The sequence below is a fragment of the Rhinatrema bivittatum genome, chromosome 14 (assembly GCF_901001135.1).
Source record: "Rhinatrema bivittatum chromosome 14, aRhiBiv1.1, whole genome shotgun sequence".
NCBI lineage: Eukaryota > Metazoa > Chordata > Amphibia > Gymnophiona > Rhinatrematidae > Rhinatrema > Rhinatrema bivittatum.
In genome coordinates this window covers 74,646,149-74,670,527 of record NC_042628.1, presented here as the reverse complement: position 1 = coordinate 74,670,527, position 24,379 = coordinate 74,646,149, and the positions used below count along the sequence as shown (strand labels likewise).

Sequence of the window (24,379 nt, the reverse complement as noted above, 5' to 3'; positions counted from 1 at the left end):
ATGATCAAACACCTGGAAGCTATTGGTGACCTTGAGGTAACCTAACAGAACTAATTTTACATCCCAAATCTGCAGAGCCCTCGCATGCAGCATGGACGCGTCCATATTTGGGGAAGCTGGAACCTGCACCATCTGACTCAAATGGAACGCCAATACAACCTTAGAGAGAAAAGAGGGCACCGTATGCAACGAGTTCCCGGAGTCTGAGATCTTGAAAAAGGGATCTCTATACGACAATGTTTAAAGCTCAGAAATTCTTTAGGCCAAACAAATCACCACTTGAAAAACTATCTTCAGAGTGAGATCCTTTATAGCTGCTCTCCTTAAAAGCTCAAAAGGTGACACACACATTCGACTGTTAAGATTCCAGGAAGGACTTATTTTCCACACTGGAGGATGCAAATGTTTTGTCCCTCCAAACAAAATCGTACCACATCTGGATGCGCGGCCAAGGTCATTCCATGCACCTTGTCACAAAGACAGCTCAAGGCTACTACCTGCATCTTCAGGGAGTTAAAGGCCAAGCCTTGCACCAATCATTTCTGCAAAAAGTTAAGATGTGTGCTACAGATGCTTGAGTAAATCTTACTTCTTGATCCATACACCGGGCCTCAAAGACTCTTCAGATCCTCACACAGAACAAGGAAGTGGAAGTCTTTCTAGCCTGCAACAAGCTGAAAATGACATCATCTGAAATTCCTTTCCCCCTCAAACGCTTCTTCTCAAAAGCCAAGCTGAGACACAAAAGCGATCCGACTGATCCAAAAATACTGGACCCTGACAAAGAAGCCTCAGTAGATGCACGAGCCACAATGGTCCATCTAACGCCAGATTGATCAGGTCCGCAAACCACGGCCACCCTGGCCTTTACAGTGCCACCAGTATCACCTCTCCCGGATGATTTTCTATCTGCCGTAACACCTTGCTCAGCAGCAGCCACAGGGGGGAACATGTAAAGTCATCCCTCAGGGCCAAGGTAGAACCAGGGCATCAGCTCCTCCTGCCCTGTGTTCTCTTCTGCGATTGTAGAAGCGAGGCACCTTGGCATTCCATTGAGACTATAAGTCCAGGCGAGGAATGCCCCACCTGCGAAGTAGAAGAGTCATTGCTTCCTCCAACAGCTGCCATTCCCCAGGGTCCATTCTCTGGAAACTGAGAAAATCTACTTGAACATTGTCTATTCCGGCTATATGGGATGCCGCTAGCACCTCCAGATGCCGTTCCACCCAGGGAAACAATTCCTGGGCTTCCTGAGCCACTGCCCAATTCTTGGTTCTCCCTTGTCAACGGATATAAGTCATGCTGGTCACGTTGTCCGTGCGAACCAGGCGACTGGGAAATAGGAATAAAGGCAAGTAACACGAAATGCACTACCCTCATTTCTAACCAATTGATAGACCAGGATGCCTCATCCTAGGACCATCGCCCCTAGGCCGACTGACTCTGGCACATCGCATCCCATCCAGTGAGACTGGCATTGGTAGTAACTACCACCCAATCCAAAACATCCAAGTCCACTTTGTAACTCAGATGGGCCCAACTAAGCCACCATGAAAGACTGTACCTGGCAGCCTCCTCGAGAGACAGCTGAAGATGAAACTGCTCTGACAATGGATCCCACTGGGAAAGAAGAGACTTTTGCAGAGGCCGCATGTATGCAAAGCCCCAAGAAACTAGCTCCAACATCTATGCCATAAAGCCTAGAAACTGAAGGTAGTCCCAGACCCTGGGCATTGTAGCACTCTGCCTGCGAACCAGTTTGCGTATGCGACCCTCTGTGAGAAAAACCTTCTCTATCCTGGTATCGAAGTATGCTCCTAAGAACTCCAAAACTTGAGGAGGAGTGAGATGACTTTTTGCCAGATTCAGCAGCCAGCCTAGTGACCTCAGCTGCTGCAGGACCTGAGACATGTCTGCAGAGGATTTCAGATTTCACTCAAATGAGCCAGTCGTCCAGATATGAGTGAACCAGTATGCCCTTCTTTCTGAGCACCGCCGCCACAACCACTGTCACCTTAGTGAAGGTACGTGGAGTGGCTGCCAATCCGAAAGGAAGGGCACAACATTGAAAATGCCTCCCATGGATCTCAGGAATCACTGGTGATCTGGGTGGATTGCTATGTGCAGGTATGCCTTGGTCAAATCTAGGGAAGCCAGAAACTCTCCTTTTCGCAATACTGCATTGACCGAGCACAGGGTTTCTATGTGAAAATGAGGAATTCTGAGAGTCATTTTCACCTTTTTATAATCCAAAATCGGACAGAAGGATCCTTCCTTTTTTGTACCACGAAATATATGGAATATCGTCCTGTTCTTCGCTCCTTAGTAGCTCCCAGCCTCTGTAAATGATTCACGGTTTCTTGGATCATCTTCCTTTTACTGAATGGGGCGATCATGAACAAGTTTCTTAACTGCCAAGAAAATTCTAACACAACAGTCTCTTATCATGCTTAGGGCCCTCTGGTCTGTTGTGATTTTGGCTCACTCCTCGCAAAACAAAGTCAGACATCTTCCAATAGGAGGAAGAGAAGGGTGGACGGCCTCGCTTCATTGTGCGAGGACTTAGCTCTACCCTGGTTAAGTCTATCTCGATTTGGTTTTCTACTCTCTCAAAAGGACTGGCCCCAGGATTGTTGCCTTCTGATCCTGGTCTCTGGGCTCCCACCGGAGGCCTACTCTGACAAAACTTTCTACTTAGTCGGAATCAGGGACACCCCAAAAAGGAACCCTTGGCTCCTTTTGGCTTATCCTCTGGCAACCTATGCTCCTTGGTTTCACCGAGAAGCTTGACTAGCTCTTCCAAGTCCTCTCCAAACAGGACTTTCCCCTTGAAAGGCAATGTTTCTAAATGTGACCAGTTCCTTAAACAAATGAGACACCTGGCCGAGACCACTGACATCATAATTCTTGAAGATGTTCTGATGAGGTCATACAAGGCATCAGCGACATAAGCCACTGCCACCTCCAGACAGTCCGCCTGCTTAGCCTCAGATGCAGACAGTGACCTCATAGCCTGCAATTGCTGCATCTAGCACAGGCTAGCCTTCTGCATAAAGCTACTGCAAATGGAAGCACATATGCCTAACACGGACACCTCAAAAATCTTTGAGATGAATTTCCAATTTTCTGTCTTGTATATCCTTCAGCGCTGCTGAACCAGCCATTGGAATGGTGGTCTTATTAGTGACGCTGACATTGACACATCCACCTTCGGAAGTGCCAAAAGCTCAAGCGTGTCTTCAGGCAACAGGTACAATTTTGCCATTGCTCAGCAAACCTTCAGGCCTGTCTCTGGAGTAACCCACTCCCTGACTACTAACTTCTTCACAGATTTGTTAAAAGGGAAAAGCTTTCACTGAACCCCTTAGGCCATCCATGACTGGGTTCACCCCTTCCTGATCAGATTCCTCTTGGGGAACCTTGATCCTCAACTCCTCTAGAACATGGGGAAGATCAGGGGCCACAGCTCCTCCATGCAGGTCACCCCCTTCAGCAACAGGGACCTGGCCCAGCCCTTCATCTGGCTCTGCTACATCCGAGCTAATAGAAGCAGCAGGAGAGAGTTACTGGCGGTACTACTTCATCTGACTCCTCACAGCCTTCGTCCAGGCTAACCGGACGCACTGCCATACCCTTGACCCTTTGAGCCCACCTAGGAATCTGATCCCTCGAACTCCTAGGTCTTTTACCAGGACGCGATCCAAGGGATCCCTGAGACCGAGCTGACTGCCACCCTGCTGCTTTCCTGGCCAAGAATGCCTTAGGCATAAGCAGCACAAACTCTGAAGAAAAACACTGTGGGGTCCTCAGACTCGTCATTCCTCACCAGAATTAGGTTACCACCTGTTCTCAGGGCTCTGAACTGCCGGGGAGAAGGGAGGAGGGAAATCCTCCAACCCCTCAAAGGCTCTCAAGCATATTCAGCCCAAGTTAAAATGGCTGCTGGATAGATCACGAGGATCACGTGATGAGCTGAGCCGGTGAGACGTGTTTCTCCTGGCTCCAGGACCCACTCTGCCTATCGAGGCACATCCTACCGCGTGCAATTTTGCAAATTTGATTTTGACTTCACTTCGGGACAGTGTGTATGTTGGGCACCCGGTCGCTGCATAGATCGGGGGTGGTGATGTCCGCCAAGAGTGGAAAAAAGGATAAAGAATGACCGAAAACATCTGACTCCAAAATGGCGGCCATCAGTGATAGCGAGCTCACCCCCTCCCCCCCGGCATTGACGATCGCGGATATAAAGGAGGCGATCCATGAAGCGCTGGATGAGCGGTGGTCCCAAATCACAGCGCAACTGGGGGAGGTAAGAGAACATCTGGCGGCCCTCCCACCCCGGCTAGAACAGGCAGAATCGCGGATCTCAGGGTTAGAAGATGGGGCGGCCACGTGTGTCTCCCTCATGGCCGCCCGGGATAAAGATCTCAAGGCCCTTCAATCAAAGGTGGATGAACTCGAAAATCGCGCCAGGCGGGATAACCTTCGGTTTATGGGGTTTAAGGAGGACATTGAGGAGAGATCTCTGTGCCAACTGCTATCGGACTGGCTACCGGATGTCCTGGCTCTGCCGCATTTGAAGGGCTCCTTGGTTATAGAACGAGCCCATAGGCTTGGGGCGCGTAACCCGAGCTCAGGGCGGCCCAGACTCGTGATCGCCAAAGTACTAAACTCTGCACACAAATCCGAAATTTGGCGGGCCACGCGAAACAAGCCGGATCTACAATATCAAGGTACCCAAATTCGGGTTTTTCAGGACTTTTCAGCGTCCGTCTCTACTGCTTGGCGGGGTTTTGCCCCTATCTGCACGACCTTGCACAGTAAGGGGATAAAATTTTCACTGATGTTCCCTGCACGTCTGAGAATTTGGTACGCGGACAAAGCACATCTTTTTGAGACCCCGGAGCTGGCCCAGGCATTTCTGGACTCTATGAATAAATGATCAGCCCTTACACTTGGCAGTCGTGGAGCCGCGTTCTTCTTAATTTATTCCTGGAGTTCATGGGCCTTTCGCGCAGCCACGGACTACTGGGCTTTTTGTGGACTACTTCAGCTAAGGACCATATTGAGACTATGGGAGTGCATAGTTGGTCTACAGACTCGTCTGGGTTCTCTTTCTCTTACGTGTAATTTTTTTTCTCTCTCCCCTCGAGTTGGCAGATCTGGTTTTTTTTTTACAGATCTTACTCTCTTGACAGTGTGTAATGTGCCAATTGTTTTTTTTCTCTGTCTTCGGATGTGCTTTTTACGCCCATGGCGGCTGGCCTGTACAGGGAGGGGTTTCTTCTATAGTTCCCTTTTTGGGCCTTTTTTACCATTGTTGGTAGTTGTGCCCCTCCTTGTGCTGAAGATGCGGCGCTCTGGCCTGGTTTTTTGATGGTGGAGACCGTTTCTTGTACCACTGTATTCTGTTTTTTTTCCACATTACTGTTTCTGTGTTAGACCGCCTTACCACCTCTGGCACCTGTGTGCTGGCATGGTGTAGTTGTGTTTGGTTATACATGCCTGTTCTTTGTAGTTGCAAGTTCTCTTTTGTGGTGCACTGTTGGTTTGTGGCCATATATTTCTTTTTCGTAAGGGTGGGTTCCTGGACTCATCAATACTGGATCCTCTTGTCTTCCTCAGCGGGAGACATTAGTCGGGGACTGGGTAAGGGAGAGCGGGGGGGATTTCAGGGGCGGGGTGGGGGGTGGGGGAGGGGCGGGGAGGGGGACTGGGTTTTTTGGGAGGGGGGGAGGGGGGCAATCCGGATACCATCTCAGTTTGGACGGGCGGATGGGATGGGCTTTAGGCGCAACTCCAATGGCTTAGCTGGCCCGAGGGGAATCTGGTGGTTGGTGGCGGAGGCTCCGGCTGGGAGGGCCTGTGCCGCCCTTATTACTCTGAGCAATTGTGATAAACTTTACTCTGTTCTGTGGTATGAGTAATTCCACTAGATTTATCTCGTGGAATGTGTGCGGCCTCCACTCCCCTATTAAACGCACCAAAGTCCTCTCTCACTTGAAAAAACAGTCATCGGCGGTGGCCTTTCTGCAAGAGACCCACCTTACAGACGCGGAGCACGAAAAACTTAGGCGCGCGTGGGTGGGGGAGGTGAGATATGCCTCAGCCACTTCCAAATCAGCGGGCGTGGCGATTCTTTTTCGTAAGCAATTCCCCATTGTAATAACCAAGGAAATAAAGGATCCTCAGGGGCGCTACTTGATTTTGGTAACTGAGCTTTATAATCAACCAGTAGTGCTCTGTAATCTGTATGCCCCCAACACTTATGATGCTGGATTCTATCGTAGTCTGTACGCCCATTTAATTCCCTATTTGTCTGATATTTTAATTATTGGGGGTGACTTTAACACCATACGGGATCCGCACTTGGATGCCTCGCAGGGGCGTCGGTGGGATGCGGGAGTAGGTAGGGGCCCTGCGTTGTTGGAATCTCGTCTCCATTTGATGGATGTTTGGCGGGACCTGCATCCCACAGAGCGTGATTTTACCCACCTCTCCAGGGCACATTCCTCTTTTTCACGCATAGATTACTTTCTTGTGAGTACTCATGCATTTCACAGGGTTGTCGAGGCGGGTATTGAGTATTGTGATATCAGACCATGCCCCTGTGTGGGTAGATCTGGGGTTTCTATCTCCTTCCACCTCCCCCAAAATTTGGCGTTACCCCTACTTTCTCGCTCAGGACGAGAAATTTAAAGAGTTTCTTTTAGCAAAATGGTCAGACTATACGGCCAATAACCTGCCTCATGAGTCCAACCCCGTATTATTTTGGAGTGCGGCCAAGGCAGTGCTGCGCGGTGAAATTATATCTTATGTGTCCCACCACCGGAAAACCCTTAATCATCGCATTATGGTTCTTAATGCCCAGGTGCGCCTTGCTAGAACTCAGTTGATTCGGGTTCAATCCGAGGAGACCAGAGCGTCCTATTTGTCCAAACAACATGCTCTTAATTCCCTTCTACACCAGAGGGTAAAGAAGAGCCATCTGTACTATAAATTTAAACTCTATCAGTACAGTAATAAGACTGGGAGAATGATGTCTAACCTCATTAAGTCCTCGGGGGTCAGTAGATTTATCCCTGCGATGCGTAGATCCCCAGCTGTGGTGGTCAGAGATACACCCTCTATCTTAACGTGTTTTCGAGATTTTTATGCTTCCCTTTATACATCTGACGGGTGGAACCAGGAGGCTTGTCAGCAGTTTTGTGATTTCGTGTCCCTTCCTCAGCTGACCCGGGATCAATGTATTATGCTGAATGCCCCCATTTCAGAGGCGGAGATACGCTTGGCCATCCAAAGATCCAAATATTTTAAAGCCCCGGGACCTGACGGGTTCACAGCGGAGTTTTTTAAATTATTAGCAGATCAGGTGTCCAAACCGCTGTCTTTAATGTTCTCCGCTTTGGTGGCCCAAGGTTCTTTCCCCGACCATGCAAATTTGGCGCATATTACTTTGATACCGAAGGCGGGTAAGGACCCCCTATTGCCGGAATCTTACCGTCCGATTTCTTTACTTAACTATGATCATAAGCTGCTGGCCAAAATCCTGGTGGATAGACTCGCTGTGTATCTTCCTACTCTGGTGGGGGAGCATCAAGCGGGGTTTGTCCGTCAACGTTACGCACTTAATAATATTCGCAAAGTTTTAAGTGCTATGACGATGAGTCAATGGATGTCCCACCCGTACCTGGCTATCAGCTTCGACGCCGAAAAAGCGTTTGATAGGGTGGAGTGGGATTATCTGTTTTATGTATTGAGGCGTATGGGTTTTGGAGGTTTTTTTCTACATGCTATTCAACTACTTTACAGTGAGCCAAAAGCTTGTATACTGGCTAATGGGGCGCAATCGGCTCCCTTCCCGGTGGGCAGGGGTACCCGACAGGGCTGTCCTCTTTCCCCTCTCTTATTTATTTTACAATTAGAGCCACTGTTACTTGCCATTAACGGGTCTCGAGAGATTCGTGGCATTCGCATGGGTGATGACATTTTTAAGCAAGTCGCCTTTGCTGATGATCTCTTGGTCTTTATCACTGACCCTCACAAGTCGTTACCCCCTTTGCTGCGATTGATTCAGGATTTTGGGAGGTTCTCCGGATTTCGGCTTAACAGGTCCAAATCTCTGGTTTTGTCATACCCTAGCACTCTGAGGGATACCTGGGTAGGCCCCTTCCCTTTACAGTGGGCGGGAGATGACCTCCGATATTTGGGGGTTTACCTTCCAGGGAATCCGGACCGCATATACCAGGCCAATGTACCCCGCTTGCTTCATCAGACCCAAAACAATTTGACAACCTGGGGGTCACTGCCCCTCTCACTTACGGGGCGTGTTTCACTTTTCAAAATGACCATACTGCCGAAATGGCTGTACCTTTTGCAGAATGTACCCCTGCTATTGAAACGCAAAGATTTGGCCGTCATAGAGCGTTCATTGCGCAGATTCTTATGGCGGGGCGGGAAATCTAGACTTCCTCTAAGGTGGCTACAGAATCCTTGGGGGAAGGGTGGTTTGGGTGTGCCCGATCTCGCTCGTTATAACTTAGCCTGCAATTTGCGGCTCATACGTAATTGGCTGATGGGGACCTCCCATTATGCGTCCTTATCGGTGGACCAAGCTCTCTTACATCCGCTGGCCCCGGCTTATGTGCTTCAGGCGAGTTCGGGCCGCCTTCCGGCCATTGTGTCCCAATCTGCTCTGGTTAGGCCTTTTAGGCTTACTTGGCTCCGTCTTACCAGGCTTTTACAAGTTCCCTCGACCTGTGCTTACTTTTTACCCCTGGGGGGGAATGTCGATTTCCCCGCGGGGTCTCAATCCGTCATGTTTAAGGCGTGGGTGTCCAAAGATATTACTCACTTGGGGCACCTGTGGACTCGTGAAGGGGAATTTATGCAGTTCTCGGACTTCCGAGACTTGTATCATCTGGGGGCTACTCATATTTTTCCCTACTTACAAGTCCGCCACTATGTGAATACTCTGCCGGCGGCTACTAAGGAGCATACACTGTTCATTATACTAGATAGTCTTTTTCACTTTGAACAGACCAGGGTCCCTTCCCTATCTAGTTACTATAAGTTCTTGCAGCACCGGCTTAGGTTGGATGTTAATTCTTATCTAGTGGAGCGGTGGAATAGGGATGGGGACTTTTGTCTTACAAGCCTCATTTTACGCAACTGTTTTCGGCGTATTACCAGAATCTCGGCTAATATGTACTTTAGGGAAATGCAGTTTAAATTTTTAAGTCGGGCGTATATATCTCCCCAGATGGCGTATAACTCCTCTATAGCTGTTTCATCGTCCTGTGTTCGCTGTCCTGGGACGGTGGGTACGCTGTCCCATGTTTTTTGGACGTGCCCTTTGATTCGCAAATTTTGGCGTAAGATAGTGGATTATATGGCAGATTTATTGGATGTGGCCCTGCCTTTTTCGCCCATGTGGTTTTTATTTGGCTGCATTTCCCCCATTAGAGTCCGAGATCCTGGTGCACGCCTGCTACTACAAAAAGCTGGTTTGGTGGGGAAGAAAACCATTTTGTTGCTTTGGCGATCCCCGGAGCCCCCATCCTTTTGGGGGTGGAGGAATCATCTGCATGCCATGATGTCCATGGAGAGTATGGCGGCACGAGGTTCTCCGCGAAGGCGTCATCTATTCTCAAGCATTTGGAATTCCTATCTTCAACGGCTTCCTTCCCGGGCGCGTAGTCTTGTGCTGAATGATTGAGTGGTGACTGCTATCTTTCCCTCGGACTTGCTTGTTGATCCAGACTATTTGCCTGCCCACTCCGTCTGTCTTCAATGTCATGGACTATAGCGGATTGCAGGGGGGGATGGGTTGGGGGGGGGGAACCGGGGGGGGGAGATTCTGCATATGGGGGGGAGAAAAGGTGTATATGTGTGTTGGTTTGCCTAACCTCGGGAGGGCTCAGGAAACACCCTCTTTACTTTGTATTCATTTTGTAAAACCAATAAAAATTGTTTGAACATAAAATGGCTGCTGTTCTTGCACCTGATGGGAGGGTATTTGTGGCCTTCTGAGGCACTCCAAGTCTGATTTTTCTTGCTTTGCTACTCAGACGCTGTTCTGCCTGCCCCTCCCTGCCCTCTCCTCCATCTGGAGCAGAGTCTGGTGTATGAGAGTTGCATGTGTGCATTGCTGCACGAGTGGCAGGACCTGCTGCGTGCAGTCAGCCAACTTTCAGTGATTTGCACAGTTGAGTAGGCCTGACTGCGAGGCTGAAGAGCACTGCCGCCCGAGAACTCCACAAATAAAACGTGGCCAGAACACCTCCCACAGCCCCTCGGCTTTTTTTTTTTTTTTTAACACTTTACCAGAGAAGAAAGCAAAAAGACAACAGAAGTAAAGGGTACTTCCCTGTGTGGCCGAACTGCTACAGGATGCCAAGAATTCTCCTGGGAGGGAAGGAACTGGCACCAGTGTCCACCCCCAGCAGCAAAAACATCGGGCCAGGCAAGAGTCCCCAACCCCCTGCTCGTCCACCTCAGCACTAGGAGAGATAGTCTCTATCCTTGTAGATGTCTAATTAAGGGTAAAGGTGAAAACTTTGCATTTACAGTAATTGAACAGCTGAAATCTTTCTTGAATGCAAGAATGGTGACCATAGCCCCACAATAAAGTTTGGTAATCAGTAACCATTTGGTAACCATCAATTCGTTAAGCTAGTTACTTATAATTGTTCCTTAATATCTCCCTTATGGTTTAACTGGTCTCACTCACCCATGTTTCTTAGGAGAACATATAATGATGCAGTTTGAAATTGTTGGAGAAGTTATCCTTATATTCTGTATGTATCTCTTGATTTTCTTTTCTTGAGAGTATAATTCATGTATATTTTATGAAAATTATAATAAAGTGCAAATTTAAAAAAAAAAAAAAAAAAGGAGAGATAGTCCCAACAGAGTCTAGTAAACTATTGGGAGAAATCCTCCAATCCTAAAAAATCTTTTTCTTTTTTTTTTTTTTAATTAGATTGCAGGATTTACACCTCTACCATCTGCTGGAGACTGAGAAATACTGAGGGACTGCAGGCAGTATACAGGTTATATGGCAGTATCAGTAAAACTTTCTCTACCTCCATCTGCTGGAAGGGAGGCAAAACCCAGGGGGCTGGACTGATCTTGGTATGAACAGGAACTTTTGGAGAATAGAGGAGGGAGAAGGGAGGCAGAGGGGAGAGGGGCATAGTCTAGAAGATCCTATCCCAACCTCAGATCCAGCAAGCCAACTGGTAACCCTTCTGGCTCAGGCATCCTCCACTGAGGTAGGAAAGTATCGTTTCACCTCAAAAGCTGCTTTTGGAAATATTCCTGCTGCCCCAGAGGAAAGAGAGGGGGAGGAAGAAGGGGGTAAAAGCTACAAGACCCTAGTCCTACATCTAGCTGGAAGCCCTCCTGGTTCATGCACGTATTGCTGAGGGAGGAAGGCCTAACTGCAGAAGCTCCACAGGAAAAATTCTTGTTGTCCCACAGTTGTGCTCAACCCTGTCCCCGGCACTGTCCCACCGGGGACAGGGTGCCCTCCGACAGCCTGCGCAGCACTCAAGACAGGCTGCAGGCTTGTACCGGTCTCGATGCCAGATCCTGCCCCTCGATTGACGTCATCAGCCACAGACGGACCCCTCACCTGAAAAGTAGGTGACGACCCTTGGCGTCACGCGCCTATGGAGCGCGACCAAGGAGTCTGCCCCTTGGCGCACCCCTTAGTGTCGACCCCTTACCCCCTGACCAGCACAACACACTCCCAACACCCTCACACTCTCAAACTAGCACACCAACACTCATCACTCTCACCGCTCTTTCCTATCTCTCCCTTCCATCCACCTCTTATCCTATAAACATGCTGACACACTCTATCCCAACTAACAAACACTATTTTACCAAACCATCCATACCACACCACAATAGCCTTTACTCCTACTTAATTCCAAATCATGCCCACCCCACTCACACAATTCATCAGTCTCACAGCCATCACTATCTTCCTCTTCAATGCTCAATCCATTGTCAAGAAAGCACCTATTCTCGACGATCTTCTATGTGATAATCAACCCGATATATGTGCCATAACCGAAACTGACACAGACTTATTCTCTCTTCCGAGGCCCCCAAAAAAAGGTGGTGGTCTATTACGCGCCGCAAAGAAGGATCTCAAAATGATACCCCAATCTTTTACGCCCACTCCCAAATATGAAATTGGGTTTTTCAAATCCCAACATTTGCAAATATGCCTAGTATACACTCCCCCTGGTCTCCTAGAAGCTAATTCCTCCCCCCTCATCGAATACATAGCCGAAAAAATTTCAATGGACTCACCCGCCATCATCCTTGGAGATTTTAACCTACATGTTGACTCCACACCCCTCTCCCCCCCCCCCCCATGTGATGCCTTTCTGACCTCTCTCCAGGCAATGGGTTTCAAGCAGCTAATAGATGGTCCCACAAACAGAGCAGGGCACACCCTGGATCTCTTCTTCACAAACAACCTCATACTCCCAAACTCCCACTCCTGCACCCCAGTACCCTGGTCTGACCACTCTCTCATCAAAGCAACATAAACAAAACTGCAAGCCCACCTACAAAAAACAATCACAACACAATCACTTTTCGAAAGTCATGCTCTAGAGACGACCTCATCATAGCCCTAACCAATGACAGCAACAAACTAGACTTGACTGATGCAGACTCCGCATTCTCATCCTGGAACCAACTCACTAACAATATTGCCAATAACCTCTGCCCACTGCAACATTAAAAATTCAATCCCACTACTAACACCAAAAAACCCTGGTACACCCCAGAGTTGAAAACTCTAAAACAGCCTCAGAAGCAAGAAAGAACTTGGCGCAAAGACCCCACTCCCACCCAACTCGCTAAATACAAACATCTCCTACGCTCATACCGAGGAAATACCCTTAAAACCAAACGAGATTTCCATGCTCAACGTATACATAACTTTCACTTCAACCCGAAAGCCCTATTCAACTACGTCTCGGACCTTACAAAAATTTCCCCTCCACCCATGCCAGACGAACAAGCAGCAACAAAATGCCAGGACCTAGCCCAATTCTTCCATGATAAAATTAAAAGTATCATGGCTTGCTTCCCCAACACCTCTTCCCAATCCAAGGCACTCAAGATACCCCCTCAAGCCGCCTTAAACTCATTCGAAAACGCAGCTCCCTCCGAAATAGAATCCATCCTAAGAAAAATGAAATTGTCTCACCCATCCGACACCATCCCCACAAAACTCCTCCTCTCTGTTCCCAACGCCATAGCCCAACCATTAACACTCATAATAAACCGATCCATCACCTTGGGACATGTCCCCTCCTCACTAAAACAAGCAATAGTTAAACCCATCTTAAAGAAACCAAAACTCGACCCCTCTGAACTGACCAACTACCGTCATATCTCCAACCTGCCCTTCATATCAAAAGCCCTGGAAAAAGTTGTCAACATACAACTTACTGACTACTTAGAAAATAACAACATCCTCTAAAAATGGAGAAATTACTTACCTGATAATTTCGTTTTCCTTAGTGTAGACAGATGGACTCAGGACCAATGGGTATAGTGTACTACTGCTAGCAGTTTGAGACGGATCAGATTTCAATCTGACGTCAGCCCCTAGTACATATACCCCTGCAGGAAGTGCAGCTTTTCAGTATTCTCCTCGAAAAGCATTGTGGATATGTGTGTGACTGACCGATTGATTAACTTAATTTGATTAACTTGAATAACTTCATAACTTGGTTAAACGTTAAAACTTGATTAACTTGAACTGGTTGATTGACTATAGCTGGAGACCGCCAGTGTACTCAACCAGAAAGCGTCGACACCCGGCAGGGTGGATGCCCTAGGTAAATGAAAACGTGGCTTACCCTTGAATCATTTGAAAGACCATGCGTAACGGCAGCCAAGGGTGGGATGCTGAGTCCATCTGTCTACACTAAGGAAAACGAAATTATCAGGTAAGTAATTTCTCCATTTCCTAGCGTGTAGCAGATGGACTCAGGACCAATGGGATGTATAAAAGCTACTCCCGAACCGGGTGGGAGGTTGCCCGTGACCCACTTAGTATTGCCCTTGCAAATGCCGTGTCCTCCCGAGCCTGAACATCCAGATGGTAGAATCTGGAGACGGTATGGATGGAGGACCATGAAGCCGCCCTGCAGAACTCGGCAGGTGACAGCATTCTAGTTTCTGCCCAGGATACTGCCTGGGCTCTGGTAGAATGGGCCTTGACCAGTAGAAGTGGTGGCTTGCCAGCTTCTATGTAAGCCGCCTTGAAGTCTTCCTGGATCCAGCGAGCAATGGTTGCCCACGAGGCCGCTTCCCCTTGTCTCTTTCTACTGTGAAGGATGAAAAGGTGGTCCGTTTTTCATACGGGTTCTGACATTTCCAGGTATCTGGATAGGAGTCTGCCGATGTTGAGGTGGCGTAGACTACGGGCTTCTTCCAAATTCTTCAAACCATCCGTCGTTGGAAGCAAGATGGTCTGGTTAAGGTGGAAGTGTGAGACCACTTTGGGGAGGAAGGAGGGAACCGTGCGTAGTTGGATGGACCCCGGGGTGAGCCTGAGGAACAGCTCACGGCAGGACAGTGCTTGTAGTTCTGAGATGCGATGGGCTCACACTGCCATCAAAAACACCGTCTTTAAGGTTAACAGGCGGAGGGACAGGCCTCGGAAGGGTCTGAAGGCGGTTCCCGCTAGGAAATCCAAAACGAGATTGAGATTCCACAGAGGTACCGGCCACTTTAGTGGTGGGGGAATGTGCTTGACTCCTTTCAGGAAGCGTGACACGTCCGGGTGAGAAGCTATGCTCTCGCCCTCGCTCTTGGAGCCGAAGCATGACAATGCGGCCACCTGTACCTTGACGGAGTTGAGGGACAGACCTTTCTGTAGTCCGTTCTGTAAGAATTCCAGGATCACAGGAACTTTAAATGAGCGTGGCTTGATGTTGTGGTCTTCGCACCAGGCTTCAAATACCCTCCAGATCCTTATGTACATTAACGATGTGGAGAACTTGCGTGCTCGGAGGAGAGTGTCGATTACCGCCCCCGAGTATCCTCTCTTTTTCAGGCGGGCCCTCTCAATGGCCAGACCGTAAGAGAGAATTGAGCTGTGTCCTCGTGGAGGATCGAACCTTGTTGTAGCAAGTCCCTGTGTGGGGGCAGGAGTAGGGGGTTCCCTGCCAGCAGTCTTCTCATGTCTGTGTACCAGGGTCTTCTTGGCCAATCCGGAGCTACCAGAAGAACTAGCCCCCTGTGTAGTTGTATCTTATGAATGATTGCGCCCAAGAGGGGCCACGGCAGGAAGGCGTATAGTAGGGTCCCCGGTGGCCAGGTCTGTACCAGGGCCTCGATCCCTTGGGACTGCGGTTCCCGCCTGCGGCTGAAGTATCTGGATACTTGGGCGTTGGATCTGTTTGCCAGAAGGTCCATGTCCGGTGTCCCACACTGATTCACTATCATTTTGAAGGCTGCAGACGATAGCCTCCATTCTCCTGGGTCTGGACTTTCCCTGCTGAGGAAGTCTGCCGTGATGTTGTCTTTCCCGGTGATGTGGAAGGCGGAGATCTCCTGGAGGTTTGCTTCCGCCCACGCCATCAGGAGGTCTATTTCTAGGGACACCTGTTGGCTTCTGGTTCCCCCCTGTCAGTTGATGTAGGCCACTGTCGTGTCGTTGTCCGACATTACTCTGACCGCTTTGTCTTGAAGTCTGTGAGCGAACCGCAGACAGGCTAGTCTGACTGCCCGTGCTTCTAGGCGGTTGAAGTTCCATCCCGCCTCTTCTGCGTTCCACTGCCCTTGGGCAGTTAACTCCTCGCAGTGTGCTCCCCATCCTCGTAGATTGGCATCTGTGGTGAGTAGGGTCCAGGTTGGGGAGGATAGGCTTGATCCCCGGCTCATGTGGCTGGCCTGCAGCCACCACCGTAGCTGGGTCCGGACACTGCCCGGGAGTGATAGACGTACGGTGTAGTTCTGGGACCGTGGGCTCCACCGTGATAGAAGTGAGCGCTGTAGGGGCCTCATTGGGCTCGCGCCCATGACACAACTTCCAGTGTGGATGCCATCAGCCCGAGGACTTGAAGGTAATCCCATGCTGTGGGGCATGGATTGTTCAGCAAGGTTTGCAGCCGGTTCCACAGCTTTGATCTCCTTGTGGGGGTCAGGCTGACCTTGTCTTCTTTGGTATCGAATCGGACTCCTAGGTATTCCAGCGACTGTGAGGGCTGTAGGGAGCTTTTGTTTGTGTTGACCACCCATCCTAGGCTCTCCAGTAGAGTTATGACTCTGCTGTTGCTTGGTGGCTTTCCTCCGGTGACTTTGCCCTGAACAGCCAATCATCTAGGTAAGGGTGAACGAGGATTCCTTCCTTCCTCAGTGTTGCCGCCACCACTACTATTACCTTGGTGAAAGTCCGGGGTGCTGTGGCTAACCTGAAGGGTAGTGCCCGGAACTGGTAGTGACGGTTCAGGACTTTGAAGCATAGGTAGCGCTGGTGTTCCTGATGAATTGGGATGTATAGGTAGGCCTCCGAAAGATCTAGGGATGTGAGAAACTCTCCCGGTTGTATCGCCCTTATTATGGATTGTAGGGTTTCCATGCAGAAGCAGGGAATCCTCAGGTGGCGGTTGACCGACTTGAGGTCCAGGATGGGCCGGAATATTCCCTCTTTATTTATTTATTTATTTAGGGCTTTTTTTTTATACCGACACTCATGATACCAATCATATCGTATCGGTTTACAATAAACAGTGGTGCAATAACATTAACAACGTGAACAATAGGCTAGGAGAGAAGAAGAGAGTGAAAGTTACAATAAACAGGGGCACTTGAACTGGGAGGAGGAAAAGCCAGAGTAATGGCTAGCATAGAAATAGGTAATATTTAGTCTCAGAAATAAATAATATAAAGATATATACATAAGGCTATAATAGACACTAGTATTCAGGACTGAATGTAATCAACTATACATGGTATCCTATACCTAGTTGTAGCAGTAGGGGATGTCATAGATCGGGGAAGGCTTGTAGAAATAGCCATGTCTTGAGTTTCTTTCTGAATGTCTGCGTGCAAGGTTCTTGTCTAAGGTCTGTGGGCATGTTGTTCCAGATGGTTGGTGCTGCTGCCGAGAAGGCTCGATCTTTAGTGGATGAGAGGTGTGTGAATTTGGCTGGGGGGGGGGGGGGTGTAGTGTACCTTTGTATGCTTCTCTGATGGGTCTGGTAGAGAAGTGTAGCGTGAGAGGGTTGTGTAAGTCGATGGGTGTACTGTTGTATATAGCTTTATGGATGATGGTAAGACACTTGTGTAGAATTCTGAAGTTTACTGGGAGCCAATGTAGGTTTTTCAGGATAGGTGTGATGTGGTCTCTTCTATTGGAGTTTGTTAAAATTCTGGCAGCCGAGTTTTGTAGCATCTGCAGTGGTTTGGTGGAAGAGGCGGGGAGGCCTAGCAGAATGGAATTGCAGTAATCCAATTTGGAGAATATAATGGCCTGGAGTACCGATCTGAAGTCTTGAAAATACAGTAGCGGTTTGAGTCTTTTTAATACCTGCAGCTTGAAGAAGCAGTCTTTGGTTGTGTTGGTGATGAACTTTTTTAGATTTAGTTGGTTATCAATTATAACTCCTAGGTCTCTTGCTTGGTTGACCAGGGTGTTGTTGTGACTTGTGTGTAGGCTATCTTTGTGGTTGAGGGATATAAGGAGCATTTCTGTCTTGGACGTGTTGAGTACAAGGTTTAAGGTAGTAAGGAGGTCGTTGATTTCTTTGAGGCAGTTGTTCCAGAATTTCAGTGTTTTTGTAAGGGATTCGGTTATAGGGATCAGGATTTGGACATTGTCGGCGTAGAGATAGTGTTTGAGTTTAAGATTCGTAAGCAGCTGGCAAAGGGGGAGAAGGTATAGGTTGAATAGTGTAGGAGACAGAGAAGAGCCCTGAGGAACACCTCTTGTAGTGTTGATGAGCGGAGATTCCTTGTTGTTGATCTTTACTTTGTAACCTCTGTTTGTGAGAAAAGAGTCAAACCATTTGAAAGCCGTACCTGTTATCCCGATGTCCGAAAGTCGTTTTAGAAGAGTGGTATGGTTCACTGTGTCGAATGCTGCTGAGATGTTGAGGAGTATTAGCAGGAAGGAGTGCCCGGAGTCCATACCCATGATGAGATGGTCTGTGAGGGAGATGAGGAGGGATTCGGTGTTTAGAGCTTTGCGAAATCCATATTGAGATGAATGGAGAATGTTGTGATCTATCAGGTATTCTGATAATTGGGTGTTAACTATTTTTTCCATGATCTTTGCTAGAAAAGGTAGATTGGAAATAGGCCGGAAGTTGTTGGGTTCTCTAGGATCTAGATTTGCTTTCTTAAGAAGGGGTTTGAGGGTGGCAATTTTTAGGACGTCCGGGAAGATTCCTTGTGATAGTGAGCAGTTTATGATGTCAGCTAGGTATTTGGAGATGCAGTCTGGCACAGATAGAAGGAGCTTGGTTGGGATTTGGTCCAGTGGGTGGTATGAAGGTTTCATTTTCTTTAAAATTGATCTGATTTCCAGGGAGGAGGTGGGCTCAAATGACTCCAGTGAGGGTCTGGAGTTTGAGGTGGGGGGGCTGGGGATGTGAGTGGAGGAAGAATTGATGGGCAGGCCTTTTAGTTAGAAATTTTGTTGTGGAAAAAAATTGCCAATTCATTTGCCTTTGCTTGTGCCTGTTCATCTGGGATGCATGGGGTAGTGGTTTTAGTGAGCTCTGTTACATAGGAGAAAAGAGCCTTGGTATCAAAGACGAGGTCATGGATTCTGTGGCCGTAGAAATCTTTTTTTGCTCGGTGAGTGGCGTTTCTGTAAATGTGTAAGGTCGATTTGTAAGCATTTAGTGTGCTCGGGCATGGGGTCTTGCGCCATTTGTTTTCTCTTTGTCTAAGGTTTTGCTTAAGCTCTCTGAGTTCGTCGGAGAACCATGGTTGTTTCCTGTTAGGCGTCTGTTTACTTCTTCTGGTTGCCTGCGGGCATACTTTGTTCGCTATTGATTCTGTGATACTAATCCATGAGCGGAGTGCTGAGTTGGGGTCAGAGACTTCTATATTGTGGAGTTCCTTTGTTAGGAGCTCGCTGAGGACTTCTGAGGAGCAGGATCTCCTGTACTGAATTGTTGATTGAGTGGGTTGAGTTTTGGGGTTTTCCTTGCTTGTGAGGGAGACGGTAATCAGGGAGTGGTCGGACCAGGGAACTGGAGTGCATTCCAGGGGGGTAGAAGGAGAAAAATTGGAGTTGATGAAGATCAGGTCAAGAATATGCCCCACTTTGTGGGTGGGATTGTTGATGATTTGTGTGAAGCCCATAGCCTTGAGAGAGGTTAGGAATGCTTCACAGTTGGAAGAGCGCGGGGTCGAATCGACATGGAGGTTGAAGTCCCCTAATATCAATGCGGGGGCATCTAGGTTGATGTGTTTGGCTATGGTTTCAATTATGGGAGATGCATCTGAGTCTAGTAGACCAGGTGGGGCGTATGTAAGGAGGATTTGCAGGTGGTCAGATTTAAACAGGCCTAGTTCTAGTTTAGAGGCTGACTTAATTGGTTGGAGAGTAAGTTTAAGTTCCTTTTTGGCTGCTAGGAGAAATCCGCCGCCTCTTTTTTTCTGTCTGGGAAGAGAGAAGATATTATATTGATGAGTGGGTAGTTGGTTAACCAGGGCTGCATCTGTTGGTTTAAGCCAGGTTTCTGTTATGGCGCAGATGTCTGGGTTTGCATCGAGGAGATAGTCATTTAGAATGTGTGATTTTTTTGTGATTGATTGAGCGTTAAAAGGGGATACTGAGATTAGTGCGAGACCCAGTAGTTGGGTTAAAGGTGAGACCAGGATTGGTATAAGGGATCTGGTGGTGCGTGTCCGGAGAAGTGTGAGCGGTATTTCCCTGGTAATGTTGTTGTGGTGGAGGATGGGAATTGGGTAACCTTGAGTCATGTTCTGTTTGTGTTCAGGAAGGGTGTTTGTTGCTGAAGGGTGAGTGCCTGTCTGATGATTAAGGGAGGTGAATAATGGGTGGATGTCAGTCAGTCTGTGTTATCTATCAGTTTGTAGAATGAGTCCATTGGGTGCTGGTCCGTGGAGTGAGTCCGTTGAGTGCTGGTCCGTGGAGTGAGTCCGTTGAGTGCTGGTCTGTGGAGTGAGTCCGTTGAGTGCTGGTCTGTGGAGTGAGTCCGTTGAGTGCTGGTCTGTAGTGTGTTGATCAGCTGGGTGAAGGAACACGGATGAATGAGTGCATAATGGTTGTTTAATGGTGAGGTATGGAGTGGCAGAGTCTGGGTGCAAGGCTGTGCTGGCTTTGAAAAGAAAGGTGCCTTGCTTGGTGTTACTCCGGTGCGCACGAAGGGGCACACAAAAGGGCAGGCCCCTTTGTTGCGCTCCTTCGTGCACGCGACGCCTAGCAGCGTCGAGCCCTTTAAAGGGCTCCGGGCGCCTGTCTGACGTCGGCTTGGGGGCGGGCTTACCGCGGCGTTTTCTTTTTTTTATGTAGGTTTCGATTCCTGCCGGCTCGGGGATTCCGGCGCGTGTGGCCGCTCTCCCTGCCTCAGGTCCACCTCCCCTGACCCCGACGGGTCAGCGCCGAGTGCGCGGGGAGGGCCGACCTGGGTTGGCGCGAGCAGGGAGAGCCGGGGTCGAAAAGGGCGCGTCTCTCTCCGTCGAGCCCTTTAAAGGGCTCCGGGCGCCTGTCTGACGTCGGCTTGGGGGCGGGCTTACCGCGGCGTTTTCTTTTTTTTTATGTAGGTTTCGATTCCTGCCGGCTCGGGGATTCCGGCGCGTGTGGCCGCTCTCCCTGCCTCAGGTCCACCTCCCCTGACCCCGGGGGAGGGCAAATACCTTCACCGCCGTGCTCGAGGGTGCACCTGCTGCCTCTCAGCCGCGCCCGAGGATCGGGGGCTAGGTCCTCGCCGCGATTCGGCCGCCGGACCGAGGCTTACCTCCGAGGGACCACGGAAATCTCAACTGTGGGAGGGACCAGAGGGTATCACCACAGGAGAGCGGGGCTCGTCTTCAGGTAGGTTTCTCCTTTAAAATTTGGATTTTCTTCTTTGAATTTGGTTCTAATGCTGTAAGAACGTGCAGATAGTCCCTAACTGCTATGGAGACGGAAAATACAGAAGAGCTGCACTTCCTGCAGGGTTATCTGTACTAGGGGCTGACGTCAGATTGAAATCTGATCCGTCTCCAACTGCTAGCAGGAGTACACTATACCCATTGGTCCTGAGTCCATCTGCTACACGCTAGGAAATCACAATTTGGCTTCCGCAAATATTTCAACACAGAAACCCTCCTCCTCTCCCTCACCGACCACCTACTCAAAGGATTAGACAAAGGCCAATCATACATCCTTGCATTACTAGACATATCCGCAGCATTTGATACCATAAGTCATAAAATCCTACTGGACTGCCTCTCCGAAATTGGCATATCAGGTACCCCACTTCAATGGTTCACCTCATACCTAGAAGGCCACTAATACAAAGTCAGAATAGGGAATCACGACTCTAATGCAATCAACCTTTCCCCAAGGAGTCCCCCAAGGCTCTTCACTTTCATTGACTCTGTTTAATATATACCTCCTGCCCCTCTGCCATCTCCTTTCCAAACTCGGCCTTACCCACTTCATCTATGCAGATGACGTACAAATCGTCATCCCTATTACAGACTCCATACCCAATGCAATTAAAACCTGGGAAACTGCACTCACCGCTATAAACAAACTCCTCACCAGCCTCAATCTTGCACTCAACTCCTCAAAAACAGAATTCTTGATAATCTCACCCCAACACCAACTCACCCACCCAAATCCACTCCCCCCCCCCCCCACATCAATCCCAATCACACATCACGTAAGAAACCTTGGCGTCATCATTGATGACCTACTCAACCTTAAAAAATTCATCACCACTACCATGAAAGACTGTTACTTTAAGCTACAAACCCTGAAAAAACTAAAGCCTCCACTTCAATGTCTTCAGAACAGTGCTCCAAGCAACCATATTTTCAAAAGTCGACTACTGCAACCCTCTCCCTACTTGGCCTCCCCAAAGCCCACATTGCCCCTCTCCAAATGCTCCAGAACGCAGTCGCTTGTATTCTCACCAATACCAGAAGGAACGAGCACATCACCCCAATCCTCAAACAACTACACTGGCTTCCCATACAACGCATCCAATACAAAACCCTTAACATCATACACAAAACCCTACATAACCAAAATATGAAATGACTAAATGACTCCTTAGTCTTCCGCAACACCAATAGACCAACCCGTCCCCAATACTCAGCAACCTTAAATACACCCTCACCCAGACTTACCCACTACAACTCCACCAAAGAGCAAACCCTCTGCATCGCAAGTCCCGCACCATGGAATACTCTACCCCCCTGACCTTCGACAAGAAACAAGCCCACAAAAATTCAAACAAAAACTAAAAACCTGGCTTTTCTTACTAGCATACACTTAACTCTCCCTTTAAACTCCCTCCCTCCTCACCAGTTACTGACGTAATTATCTATGTTTATTATACATACCCTACCCAACTCCCGACACATATATAGCCAATCCAAACCCTGCAAGCATCTAATACTTGGAAATTTTTGTTATTATCTATGTGTCTTGTATATAGTTCACCCCTTGCTCCCCCCCTGTAGCTACCACCTCTGTTTAAATTCACTGTGTTCTCTGTAAAAGCATATTCTTGCTATTATGTTTTAATGTAAACCGATGTGATGTATCTAACGAATGTCGGTATAGCAAAAACGTTAAATAAATAAATAAGGGAGGCGAGCTAGTCTTTCACCTCAGGAGCCACTCTATCCAAGTATCTACTCATCCAGCCTAACCAGGTTTCAGTCCACAGCACAGGATGCTCGTCTCCCACCTGCTGGAGAGAGAATACTGGCAGGCTAGTGTCAGCACAGGTACATAGAAGGCGTGACAACGGGCCTGTTGATTTCTGTTTCCACCTGCTGGTCAGTGAGCATAACACTTGTCTGGACTGGGAAGAAGAGGAACTGGGATTTAGACTTCCATTTGCAGTAAGAGGCATGAAGCATTACCTGAGTCCCTGGAGTGCTTCCTTCGGAGTGTTGCTGAAGCTGACTTCAGGTCATAATCAGACTCATCCGACTCCTCAAAGATATCATAGTAGGGTCGTTGTTTCACACAGCGACGTGCTGACTTGCGCTGGAGACTGCCATCTGGTTCAGGCCGGTCCGACGTCTCTGTCTCCTCTTCCCCTCTCTCGCAAACCTTCCTCCATGACTCAGTAGAATCATCTGAGTCAGGAGGGGTGTCCCTTGGGGGAGGTTTTGACACAGTGCGGCCTGTGCACACAAAGATTGCAAGAGGAAAGCAAAATATCATCCTTTACACTGTACACCATAACTCAAGTAAAAGGCAAGTCTCTACGTACAATTACATTCTGAGCAAAACAGGTATCCTTTATGCTACACATATATTTATAGAATGAGTAGCCAATGCTTCTTTAAAAGCAGGCTCAGACTGGCATTCACCTGTGACCTTACCCTTCAGAGCCATTCTCTCCAGCTTCCGAGCCTCAATCTTATCACACCTCCGATAGCTAAAAACAAGGCAAGAACAGTTCAGGTGAGTAGTAACATAAGGCAATGACTCACCACATCACTCTTTCACCCTCAGTCCATGGCCCAGCCCCTCCAATAATGAGAGAGAATCTAGGTTCAAATGAAATCTGGATCAATCCAATGATACACAGAGCGCTACTTTAGTCTTGAAAGGTGTAGCCTATTTCTATAAGTACTACCCTGGACACTGTAAAAATACAGAAGCATACTTTCAAAATACGTATCCCACAGATACCTTCCTGCATTTTTTTTATTGTAGAGCAGAGCACTCATATTGATTCCAGACATTCCAGAGAAAAAGTGAGCTTCTTTGCAGACTATCATCAATTAACGTAAGTGATGACAGCCTTCTTCAGATGTACGTGTGGTTCCCTAAACTTACAATCACATCATCTTGGATAATCCTTATGTAGATTCTAGGAAGAGAGTCTGCAAAGAATCCTATGTTCAGTTTTGGGTTATGGTTTCCCTTCTGTAGGCTGAGACTAACAGATTAGCCTGTGTGTGAAGCCCTCCCGGAAAAGCTATGTTTATGGTAGAAAACTGGGGAAGCAGTAATGCTATTACTGTCCATATATTGTGGGCTGGGTTATGCCCAGCCAGAGGTTCATTAGCCCAAAGGAAGACCCACACTTGTAGCTCAGCTGTTTTAAGTTCTAGCAGCTTTAGGCTGCTGTGATAAACCACACCACCACATTTTCATGTGTACACCAAGCACAAACCATGG

At 48.4% G+C, this 24,379-nt stretch overlaps 1 protein-coding gene across 1 annotated transcript in view; it reads right to left on the bottom strand.

The window, feature by feature from the left end:
* KMT2B (lysine methyltransferase 2B) overlaps positions 1-24,379 on the bottom strand; it is a 357,171-nt gene that overhangs the window by 228,849 nt on the left and 103,943 nt on the right. Inside the window, exons 7-8 of the mRNA XM_029577331.1 lie at positions 23,575-23,630; positions 23,107-23,373 (exon numbers count right to left, since the gene is read on the bottom strand). Of these exons, the coding sequence (XP_029433191.1) occupies positions 23,107-23,373; positions 23,575-23,630 (323 nt within the window). The remainder of the gene's footprint in view (positions 1-23,106; positions 23,374-23,574; positions 23,631-24,379) is intronic.